Source organism: Aristolochia californica, unplaced genomic scaffold (assembly GCF_029961685.1).
Source record: "Aristolochia californica isolate CCGP_79_NKW_82.1479 unplaced genomic scaffold, dmAriCali1.0.hap1 SCAF_11, whole genome shotgun sequence".
Taxonomy (NCBI): Eukaryota; Viridiplantae; Streptophyta; class Magnoliopsida; order Piperales; family Aristolochiaceae; genus Aristolochia; species Aristolochia californica.
Genome location: NW_027181782.1, coordinates 12,057,574 through 12,069,840, shown reverse-complemented (window position 1 = coordinate 12,069,840; position 12,267 = coordinate 12,057,574). Strand labels below are relative to the sequence as shown.

Here is a 12,267-nt window from a genome sequence, read left to right as displayed (position 1 = left end):
TAAATCAAAATACTAATCAAAGTTGAAAATTGATGTAATTCTGTTATGTTTAAGTGATGTAGGGGCAATTTCATCTTTTCATTTATGATAAATAAGAAGGGAAAGAGAAATGCTTCATCCTGTCTCCACAGCTCAACTTGCTGTGTCTCCATCTTTTCCTCTAGTTTATTTCCTCTCACTTTCTCCTTTTTCTCTGTTTAGTTTTTTTTTTTTTTTTTAATCTGTATCAATCTACAACTTAATATACTTGGCAGCATTCCCATGCATCTGGTATTATGATGTGCTAGACTGTTTTGAGGACTGCAAAGAAGTTAGCACACAGCTAAGGCAATGAAATAAGAAGAAATTAAACCAGATTTGGGCCAAACAAACCACTCACAAGCATTTCATGATCCCCCAAAATTTCTTCCATCACCTCTCTTAACGGTTTGTTTGCACTGTTAGGTACAAGAGCTGCAAAAATTGCTGGCTCAAGGCCTGCAAAGGAGTACCAGGAGCTTTAAGGGCCTTTCAGGAGCCATGTACAAGAGTTTTACAATAACAGTTCAATTCTTAATGCATAATCCAACTACTACTTTAAGATGATAGCCTTTATATGCAGAAGCTCACAATATCTCATCATAGGTAGAAGCATAACTGAACCTTCAAGGGCCCATCATGATGATTTCAAGTCCAAACATCTATAAAAAATCTGAGCCATCCTATAGTGATCTGATATAGTACATGGCTCACTTGTGGAAGAAGAAAGTCATCCAGAAAAATTGAAGACATAAAATAAGGAAGAAGAAACCAAAAATTCAGTTGTTTCTATTTTTGGGAAGTTACTGTTTTAGGAATATACTGTATTTTGTATATGGACAAAACAGCATGTTTCCACTTTCAATAGTTTCCTAGTTTATCAACAATCATCATTAGGATAATTTTTTTAGGAAAGTCTTTGGTATGTTAGAAGACAAGGGTGGCATATTTGTAATTAGTCCTATAGTATTAGTCCTTATTTACAGCCCACAGGTTAAAGGGCATTTATGTAATAGGTAGAAGCATAACTGAACCTTCAAGGGCCTGTCATGACGATTTCAAGGCCAAACATCTATTAAAAATCTGAGCTATCCCATAGTGGTCTGATATAGTACATGGCACTTGTGGAAGGAGAAAGTCATCCAGAAAAATTGAAGACATAAAATAAGGAAGAAGAAAAGGAAAGAAGAAACAAAAAATCCAGTTGTTTCCATTTTTGGAAAGTTACTGTTTTAGGTATATACTGTATTTTGTATATGGGAAAAATCAGCATGTTTCCACTTTCATTAGTTTCCTAGTTTATCAACAATCATCATTAGGAGAATTTTTTTAGGAAAGTCTTTGGTATGTTAGAAGACTAGGGTGGCATATTTGTAATTAGTCCTATAGTATTAGTCCTTATTTACAGCCCACAGGTTAAAGGGCATTTATGTAATAGGTAGAAGCATAACTGAACCTTCAAGGGCCCGTCATGACGATTTCAAGGCCAAACATCTATTAAAAATCTGAGCTATCCTATAGTGATCTGATATAGTACATGGCTCACTTGTGGAAGGAGAAAGTCATCCAGAAAAATTGAAGACATAAAATAAGGAAGAAGAAAAAGAAAGATGAAACAAAAAAATACAGTTGTTTCTATTTTTGGGAAGTTACTGTTTTAGGAATATACTGTATTTTGTACATGGGAAAAATCAGCATGTTTCCACTTTCATTAGTTTCCTAGTTTATCTACAATCATCATTAGGAGAATTTTTTTTAGGAAAGTCTTAGGTATGTTAGAAGACAAGGGTGGCATATTTGTAATTAGTCCTATAGTATTTAGTCCTTTGATAAATGATCATCTTATACTGGAATGCCCGCAGGTCTTCCCACCCCTCCTTTTTGAACCTCACTGCCACCAAATCCCCCCCTCATACAGAAACCTTTGAAAACATCCAAATCCCCCCAAACCTCCTCCGCGATGGATGGAAAATCTTGGCGTGTTCCATCGTAGTCCGCACAACCCCCAACATCATCAAATCTAGCATTCTTCAATGGCTGATTGACGAACTCCATCTCCCTTACACACCTAGAATCTCCTACCTCAACACACAAACATGGCTTGTTCACTTTGGAACCCAACAACAGTCTTCTGCAGCTCTTGCTCTCACACCCCACACCCCCTTGGGCATCACTAGAATCTCGGTGTGGCTCCCCTCGACACCTTCCAACTAGTACGGCCAATGGACTACCATCACTGGCCTTCCTGCAGAGCTCTGGAAGAATGCAGTGTTCTCGAGAATCATCTCTGAGTTTGGATCCATCATTGCCCTAGACCCACTCATAGAACATTGGCACCGTTTTGATGAGGCCCAGATTCTCATCAATCCTCTTCGCCCTTGTGAAGGACAACATTTCAGATGCATTATGGTTGATAATGCCCAGTTCTGGATCCGGATTGACATCAACGCCATGGAGGACTTCAGAGGCGTGGTCTCTACCACCACAGTTGAGACTCGAGATGCCCCTCCATAGCCTGTCAACGTGATGGGAGTAGCATCTCCGGTCTCTACTCCTCCCCAGAAGATTCGATCCCTCTCAGGCAACTTGCAGCAGGCACTGATGCCATTCTCACTGGTCCACCCCAATGTTTATACCCTAGGTTGGGTTTCACTAGATCTTACTATTAACCATGTTTCCGTGCCGACATCCATAGAAGCTCACTCTATGGCAGCTTTCACGCAAGATCAGGTTGCCCTTCCACCTTTGAGATGACTTGCACTCTAGCACCATGTAGCCCTTTTCATATTTTACCACCTCTAATATTTGAAAATAAGATGTGATGCTTACTCTGAAATCACATGTTAATACTTAGTTAATACCCCTAATTCTCCAAATTTGATATAACATGAAAAATTAGGTCCTTAAACCTATTCATACCTTCAAAATATTCTAATTTGGTTATCAAATTCTATACAGATGACTTAATTGAATTGTTCCTTTCAAGGTCATTTCTATGTTGTCTCACTTTTAAATAATAAGATAAAAATATATTTTTTTTTCAATTATGTTGATTTTTTTAATGATGTTGATTTTTATTAAGACAAAAACTCAAAAGAGCAATTTACAAAGGAGAGAAGTCTTCCCAAACAATGAAAGATTGCTGGGAAGTTCCGAATTTTGCTAATTTATCAGCCAAAAAGTTGGCTGATCTAGGAATGAGATTCCAATTACAATGAGTAGAAGATACAATGTTAGCAATATTATCAGTGATGGGCCTGTGGCGCCAAGGGGGGAAGTTGTCTTTAGAACACCAACTAATAACCGTCTTTGAGTCGCCTTCAATGATTAACTTGCCATGGAGACGATCCCTAAAGACTTGGAGCCGAACAACAGAGCACTAATTATGCTGATTTTTATTAAGACAAAAGCTCAAAAGAGCAATTTACAAAGGAAGGAAGCCTTCCCAAACAATGAGATATTGTTGGGAAGTTTCAAATTTTGCCAATTTATCAGCCAAAGAGTTGGTTGATCTAGGAATGAGATTCCAATTACAATGAGTAGAAGATATAATGTCAGCAATACTATCAGTGATTGGGCCAGTGGCGCCAAGGGGGGAAGCTGTCTTTGGAACACCAACTAATAACTGTCTTCGAGTGGCCTTCAATGATTAACTTGCCATGGAGACGATCCCTGATGATTTGGAGGCCGAACAATAAAGCATTAACTTCAGTAGTATTAGAATCGGCAATGCCCACTAGACCAGCATAAGAAAGAATAGGGTTTCCATTGTGACCTTTGAACACACCACCTGCTCCATCTGACCTAGAACATCCAATAGCACTACCATCAAAATTCAGCTGAATGAAATTGCAAGGGGGAGGATCCCAGATGGCCATACTTGGAGTTCTGCTGGGGCTAGACATTTGAGCGATCAAATTCCAATTTTCCCGAAGGGAAACCCCCGATAGAGTGGCAAATAAAAATATTAGTATGTTCCAGAAGATTATAGAATGCTAATATTAGAATTTTTATACCTTTTCAAAAAAAAAAAAAAAAAAACCATTGGTGAATACCATATAGTTAGCTTCAATCTTGTAAATATCATGACTTTCTAGATAATTACTCAAAAAAACAATAAAAGCTAGGTGCGCCAACTCTGGCTGGACCTCATCCCGCCTTCTTTTCCTCAACTATCAAATAGGGTTGTTTAAAGTAGATGCCACTTTATTTGACACTTTTACCCTTGAGCAGCAGAAGTAACAATCTAGACAAACAAGGACTTATAAATCCAAATGTAAAATTGTCACTTATAGAAAAGTCTGGTTATACTAAACAACTTCATCAGATAATTTCTAGTCAATAAGAAAAAGGAAGTACCGGTTTCAGGAAATGCATCTATGAACATCATCATCTCCTCCCCAGTTAAGCCAGACAAAAAACATATCTGAGGTAGAGACTTAGCAACCTGGAAAAGGGAGCTTTCTGATGTTGTCAGGAAAAATCAGTACTGCTTTAATATATTTATTGACATAAATCCATTCAGCTTATCAGTTTAATTTTTTTGATAAAGTTATCTTAGATGGAGAATCAACCCTCAAATTGATGCAATTCTATATTGATTCTTCAACACATAAGGAAACTGAAAACTGTGCAATTTAAAAAAAGGTATAATCACATCCATAACTAACAGATATATTAAGACTCATTAGAAGACATAGACAGCATGGCAAACATTTTTGAGGTAGTTTGAAACAAGATGAAGTAAAGCCATCATACAAAACACAAAACAACATAAAGTTTCAACAAAAAGATTAAAACTACGTTTACTGTTGTTGGAAATCAAAGTAATATAGTTATAGCTTCTGTCAATTAATATATTGGAAGAACCAAAAGGATGTCCATTATAACTAAGAAAATAGAACCTAGAAGCCTGGAACTTTTCATGCCTCACTAACTAATTCATGCCTGGAAAAGATCAGCTGGGTTCAATCAGAACTAGGGTTCTTTATGGGTCTTATCTAAAGTCATTATCCCATAAAAACAGCTGATCTGGCAACTGAATGAGTTCAAGCATTAGACCAGTCTCATCAAACCCACCTGTTCAGTGACCCATACACCACTTGCTTTAAAATTCAAATTTCGATGTTGAGTTTGCAGCAATATCTTTTCAGATGTAGTAAGAACCTCAAAGAACATTAGGTAGCTGGAGTTTTCTAGTAGGATACAAAAAAATATTATAACATCGTAATGGTCCAACCCATTCCTAAAATTTGTGAACTGGGTTGAACTCGAGCAACTCAGGAGAAGGGGCTAAGGAGTCCACCATTTTGATTTAACTAACCTTATGCATACGCATAACCAATACCAGTAATGGAAGTCAATGATATTTGGTTCCAATCTGCATGGACCTAGGAAATTTGAACAATAGGGTAAGTTAACCATTGGTTACAATTTATCTGAAGGTCATCCATTTTGAAACTTAGGATTCCACGACATATAATTATAGTAGAAGAGGATTAAAGGGTGAGAAGAAGAAGAAGAGTTGTGGTGAGAAGGTTTTAGGAGGAGAAAGGAGGAGGAAGAATAAGGTAATAGATTTGTTCTAGCCTTCCCCCTTAAGCTTTATTTATAGATGTTAAAAGTACCAATATTACAAGTATATCCTAACAAGAGCGAAGAAGAGACAAAAAACATAAACTAATTATATCAGTGTCACCCTAATTACATCATGTCTTCCAATACTCCCCCTCAAGCTGGGAGGTAATTGCAGTGATCCCAGGTTGAAACAAATATTATAGATGTAGTAATAAACTCCTCCATCATGGTGACCAGGCACTAACTCTCAAAGGGAATAAATAGGTGATAAAATATAAGTCGAAACCAACCTTAAAGGATTTCGACCAAATATAATGATAATAATCACTAAAGTGGGTAATGCTGTCATTCACAAGATGGCGATAAAAAACCCAAGGGTACCAATAAAAAATCTCAAAGGACTTAAACACCTATATAAAAAGGACAAACAAAAACAATGCTCCAAAAGGTTTGGCCAAAGGGGTAAGTGAGAGTCAAATAAAGGACGGCAGAAGAAAGTCTGCCAAACAAGTCTGCTAAATAATAAGAGGGTAATGAGAATCAAAGGAAGATAAGATGTTGAGACCACCATGTGCTTTATTCAAATCTTCATTATAATAACCAAAACCGACAACAGACAGCAAATAATGAATCAAGGCAAGTAATCGAGGATTTCTTCTTCAACAATAATTGTCTCAATCAAAGAGACATAATAGCAGCAACGGTAATACGCCAATGCCCAAATAACACATACCAAATATGTGGATATATAGCAGTAGATAACCGGTAAATAGTGAAAGTCCTTAAGAGTAATAAGGACACATAAGATAACTTGCAGCGAGTCCATCCTTGACAAACAAGTAACAATAGGCTATGCACCAAGTAATAAGCTCGATCCGAGTAATACACTGCCAATAATAAGTTGAACCGAGTGTTGCTGGATCCGAGAGTTACTGAAAGGACTTCTCATATGAAGGTAAGATGTCTAACTGCTAACAGAATGATAATACTCTTCTGATGTAATCAAGAACTCAAATCGTGTTAAAAGGTCTACTACTTCCCCTCGGCAGTGCAAGGACTTAACCAATGACATCGGCTGAATCCAATGAGAACTCACGAGAGCTAGAACATAAACATATACTGAGCCAAGACATAATAATGAGAGCTAGAACCCAAGAACTAGCCATATTAATTCAATTGATTAGCAGCCAATGATATCACAAGAGAAATCAACAGCTGCTTGAGATAACATGAGAGAAATTTCTGCTTGAAATTATTGCTGCAAAGAAATACACTAGACTGTAGCAAGGCAGGCCCATAACGTATTTAATTCATAATTAGAGATACCAAAGAGATTGATAACCTGAAGTATTAGCAAGGTAGGCCCGTAACATATTCAATTCATGATTAGCAACCTGAAATGTTGCTGATTCACCAGCTAGATAAAACAAACCACAAGTAATTAGTTCCAACTGTTGGAACTTAGATGAATAATCAGCAATGTGATGGAGTCTCCAGAGGACAAACGTTGTAGGCAGCAGAACAGCAGAGGCATGTAGATGGATTCATATCATCTTCATCAGCACTTACATCTCAAAAGAAAACAGAGATGAGAACAAGTTCTTCAATTATGGAAGATAAAAAAGACAACAACATACGTCCAGGTAAAGTTCTGGATTTCAAAACCCAAAAATCTGCTGCAACATTACAGGTGATCAAATAATCAAAATGCTTAAATCCCCCTCGTCTCCTCTCTTTGCGATTACTTCATGGTTAGCCTGCAAATCTGGTATAAGAGAAGCAGAACGAGAAGACTTACCGAGCAGAGAAGATAATCTCTGCTGTAAATATACTCAGAATAGAGAAACCAGAGAAAGCAAGCTCTGAAGCTAAGCCTACATCAGAATCATTGCAAGAAATCTCATTCAATTTAAAGAAAGTTGCTGGAAATAGAGCTGAAAGACAGCATGCAAGAGAGGCAACGGCTCAAGATTTTAAACTTGACAACTTTCCATAACATCAACTTGGCAACTTTCCAAGATTATAATGGTAACTTCCTAACCGGAGAATGCTTGCCAGAGTATTTTCCTTTCTCAAAAAATGCAAGCACAAGGTTTCTTTAATCTAAGGAGATCAAGATGGAAAATTTTCCAAAGTAGATAATAGACCCATTGCTGCTGTCCAGGGAAGGTTTCTTCCAACGCCACAAGGGGCTTTAATTTCAGAAACCTTCTCAAGATTTGTACTAAATTTCACAATTCTTCACAGTTTCATTCTGTTTTCCAGAAACAAAAACGAAGAAACACTTCTGATTTTGATTCCAGATGCAACAAGACATGAAGATAAGTAATATCAGAGTAATCTTCCCTCATCTTGAGATAACAAAGAACAACATGATAATTCTATTGTTTCAGATACCGAAGATAGAAATACCAATAGAGAACTTTTTTTTTAACCAACTTAGGCAGCTACTTCAAAAAAAACGAACAGCCCATGCAAACTCCATGTCTTCAAACCGAACAACTCTTCATATCTTATAACTCGAGCAAAAAAAAGGAGAAATTGGAATCCTGAAATCACTGCTGTGATACCATGTTGAAACTTAGGATTCCATGATGTATAATCATAGTAGAAGAAGATTAAGGGGCGAGAAGAAAAAGAAGAAGAAGAGTTGTGGAGAGAAGGTTTTAGGAGGAGAAGAAAAAGAGTGACGAATTTGGAGAAAGGAGGAGGAAGAATAGGGTAATGAATTTGTTCTAGCCGTCCCCCTTAAATTTTATTTATATATGTTAAAAGTATCAATATTACAAGTATACCCTTCACCCTAGTAAGAGTGATAAAGAAACAAAAAACGTAAACTAATCACATTAGTGTCACCCTAATTACATCATATTTTCCAACAATCTATATAAGAAAGTGAAACTGCCCTATCAGAAGGTAATGATAGCACACCCCTATTCCTCTCTTATCATGTCCCAACTTTTTCTACATTTCTTAGTACCAACTTCCCACTTCACAAATACAAGGGAAGCATTGCTCTACCCTGCATTTATCTTTATGACAAAGGATTAATACTTTCCAATAAAATTTATATATAAAAAAATCTAGCTAACAGAAAATATTTGGGCAGTATCCAATCCTTGAGACCTCTCAACCGGTGGTATATCCCCAGAAATGGACCACATGTACAGTAAGCTATTTAAATTTCTATCATTTCAATCAACAGTTTCTTCTTCAATGACCTAAGGCCGTTTGGTCTAGTGGTATTCTTTTTACATCAAGTGCGTCAGGTTGCGAGTTCGAATTGCGCCACACCCCTCTAAAAAAAAATAGTTTCTTCTTCAATGTAGAGATTTTGGTTTCATGGACAGCGTTAACCAAAACAGGAGAGGGCAATATTGAAAAAACAGTAGATATGTAAATGAGATCTTTGATACGTGAAAATATTTGACCTTCATTGGTTTTAGTTCGGACTGCTCTGTATTCATTGCATCCCACAGTGAGTGGGTAAGCATGTCTTCAGTACAGTAAATAACCTGCCAGAAATAGAAAATTTCAGAAGTCTCTTCGGGTGGTCAGAATATGATTGTCAATTTACTAAGCAACTTAATTGAAATGGACCAAGAAGCACAAACTCATAATAGAATGATTGACAAGATCATCATCCAACATCCCAATGGCTAATTAGGTAATATGCAGCTAGTGATCACACAAATCGACCTCTACATGTTGACACTTATAGTCCACACAAGTTGAGCTTGTATGGTTCAATGTGAATAAAATTGTTTGCAATATCAGTCATGCACAAGTAATCTTCAAACAAGTAATCTTCACTATCTTTTATTTTCCACTACTGCTCTTCTATTTGATGAGTAAGAATTCTATATATACAATTGGCAAAGCAAATGTACAGACAAAAACACTCTAAGAAGACAATTGTTAAATAGAATTGTTGGAAGATGGGCCCAAGCCTATAAGATATAGACCCACCATGATCACAGGAGCTGGTGGGACCCACCATGATCACGTGAGGTGGCATGATGAGTCCTACACAATAAAAAGTCTTACAGAGCCAAAATTATTATGGAAGTAGGTCTCACAGAAGAGTTTCAGTTCAAAGGTGTTTTAGTCATGTTAGTCTTCTATTTATATTAGGTTATTTAATTATGCTAGGACTTATCTTTAAGTATTTCCCTACCATAGAGGCAGTATCACAAACTGACCTTCAAAAAATCACCATCCAATTCTTGTATTAATTGTTGTATCTGGACCAAAAAGAAATAATAAGATTAATACTCATCCTGGTTGTTTGAAACTTTGACTACCAAGAACTTGAAAACAGAATGAAAGCTAAAAGATGGTAACCAACATTTATGAAATTCCATCAAGGAGAGACAAAATTGAATATGAAAGCTACCTTTGCTGTCTCCTCTTGTTCAAACCCCAGCAGCAGCAAAGCCTATTATGAAACTAGTTGTGAGAAAAGAAATCTTCACAAGATTGCATGTTTTGAAAAATGGAAATTTTGCAGTGAGAAAATGTCAAATACATCAAGATGTGAAATTGGATTATTGCACTGTCATTCATATCAAGCATACCCTGAACATGACGAGAACTTACTGGTGGGCCATATCTAGGATCCTCAGCATTCAAAGGAACAAATTTTGAGTCTTCAACCAGCTCAGTCGGAAGCCCTGCAACAAGTCTCTCAGCTACCGTATTTACCAGAACACAAACAGAACCATGGCCCTTAGGACAAATACTTCTGCCATAATCAATAAAACCATTGCAAATCTATGAAGATCAACTACAATTGCCTTCTCCACTTTAAGAAAATGTATCTGAAAGACAGTGGAATGGTGAAGGTTAGTTTTGAGAATGTAACTTCCACGAGTGAGTAGCTTGAAAGGACGTGGGATGAGCCATGTCAGCAGAGTGTCAATTCCAGAGAAGATGAAGGCGTCAACTGCAGAGCAGATGCGCTTGCTAGACGCGCGGTAGGATAAAGTTTGGTTAGGACAACAAAGGGTAAGTAGGCCCATTGACTGATTTCATGAGATGGTCAGTTACCACCATGGAAAGTTTTGGTTTGAAAATTCGTTTATGACTGGGCTTGTCGCAGATATTCTCTTTCACGACACAACTATCTTAACAACTAAGACACAGTACATCCTCTTCATAATATTTCCCACGTCTCATCTCATCTGAGTATAGTGAACGACGTAAATTGGTCGAACAGAAATTTTGCTTGACATTGACGAGAATTGGGTAAACGGAACCATTCTCAACCACCAGGTACAGCAATATACCGTGTACATGCTACTTTTCGCTCTTTGCTTCTCTTTCAGGCGAGCGCATCACAAAACAAATGATTCTTAAGGAGATTAATGTCCACCAACATCACTAATAACCGGCGATGACATAAGCAGCTTTTGGGCACAGAATCTAGCGACAACTATTCAGTCTATCTTCAAAAAACAATTGCAACAGATGAATAGATCATATACCTTCCTCCGTCGCCCTTGGGAACTTTTCATAAACCGAGCTCTTTGCCTCTCTGGAAAGAAGGACAAATGGGCTTCTCGTAACTGATGAAAACGAAACAAAAAGACGCTGCGAAGAACGGTTAACTGGAGAAAATAGAGCCAATGAGATGGTCTGCAGAGGAAGCGCAAACGCCATTCGGAGTACTCAAGCTTCCCCACCGGCAGGTACAGAATGCGATAAGGGGACGTCAGCAGCCTACGCGATCAACTGAGCGTGTGTAATCGGAAGATGGATGTCCCGAATTCCTTCTCGATAAGCTTTTGCCGTAACGTCTGAATTTTGTCACACTTTGGTACGTATTAAAAGACGATCAAAAGTTATGTCATTGTTAAAAATGCAAATGTTCTAAAACCCGACTATCTGAATTGAATATTTGTTGAACAGTTAGGACATTTAATAAATATTATAAAAAATAAAATAAAAAATATATTAATTAGGAGAAGTTTCTTCCCTGAATTTGTCTTGTTCTCCCTTCGTGAAAAGGCTCTTGCAATGATTCTGACATGAGCTCAACTTAAGAGTTTGGTTTCCTTTGATTTTTTAAGATATATTTGCAGAGGAACTCGGTTTGAGTTATGGTTCGTTACAGCAGAAGAACATCGGTATCATTATGTAATTACATCTCTAAGCGTGAACTATATTCAGAAATAAGACACTTATGTCATTGGTTGCTAATTAGTTGGTTCTATGGAATGGGTAGTTCTACGTTTGGTGTTTGAATTAATCATTGATGCAGTAAGCGTGGAAGCAACATTCATTATTGTTTTATTCACTCATTTTTTTGTTTTTGAGAATACCTTGCAGTTGTTCTCGGAACTAGCAACAACCAATTCAATTATTCTTTTTGAGAAGATTAACAACACTCAGTTCAATTTATTGGTAGCGTATTACTCGATTTTAGCTTGTTATTTGGTGCACGTCTTCTTTATTCAATGATGGACTTGCAACAAATTATCTTTCTTATTACTGTTAAAGATTTTCATTATTTACTAATTATCCACTGCTATATAACAACATATTTGGTATGTATTATTTGGGATTGGCTCATTATTGCAATTGATATTGTCTCTTTGATTGAGACATTATTATTGAAGAATAAATCCTCGGTTGCTTGCCTTGCGTTCATTATTTGCTAATTGTTGTCCG

General features: G+C 37.1%; 1 protein-coding gene across 1 annotated transcript; it reads right to left on the bottom strand.

Annotated features, from left to right (window-relative positions):
• LOC137944712 (uncharacterized) lies at positions 1 to 11,334 on the bottom strand. Its single transcript, XM_068790434.1, has 8 exons — positions 11,082 to 11,334; positions 10,195 to 10,268; positions 9,992 to 10,033; positions 9,798 to 9,839; positions 9,027 to 9,110; positions 4,378 to 4,465; positions 380 to 477; positions 1 to 300 (listed from the first exon to the last, which is right to left on the bottom strand). The coding sequence occupies exons 1-8, from the start codon at positions 11,254 to 11,256 to the stop codon at positions 274 to 276; spliced, it is 630 nt and encodes a 209-aa protein (XP_068646535.1). The 5' UTR covers positions 11,257 to 11,334; the 3' UTR covers positions 1 to 273.
• Positions 11,335 to 12,267: the final 933 nt, after the last annotated feature.

Excerpts from the sequence above, each read along its gene's own strand:
- LOC137944712 (XM_068790434.1), bottom strand. The coding sequence starts at position 11,256 with ATGGCGTTTGCGCTTCCTCTGCAGACCATCTCATTGGCTCTATTTTCT. Across the intron at positions 9,111-9,797 it reads TGGATGGTGATTTTTTGAAG|GTTATTTACTGTACTGAAGA; the intron begins GTCAGTTTGTGA and ends TATTTCTGGCAG. Across the intron at positions 4,466-9,026 it reads CCGAACTAAAACCAATGAAG|GTTGCTAAGTCTCTACCTCA; the intron begins GTCAAATATTTT and ends TCCCTTTTCCAG.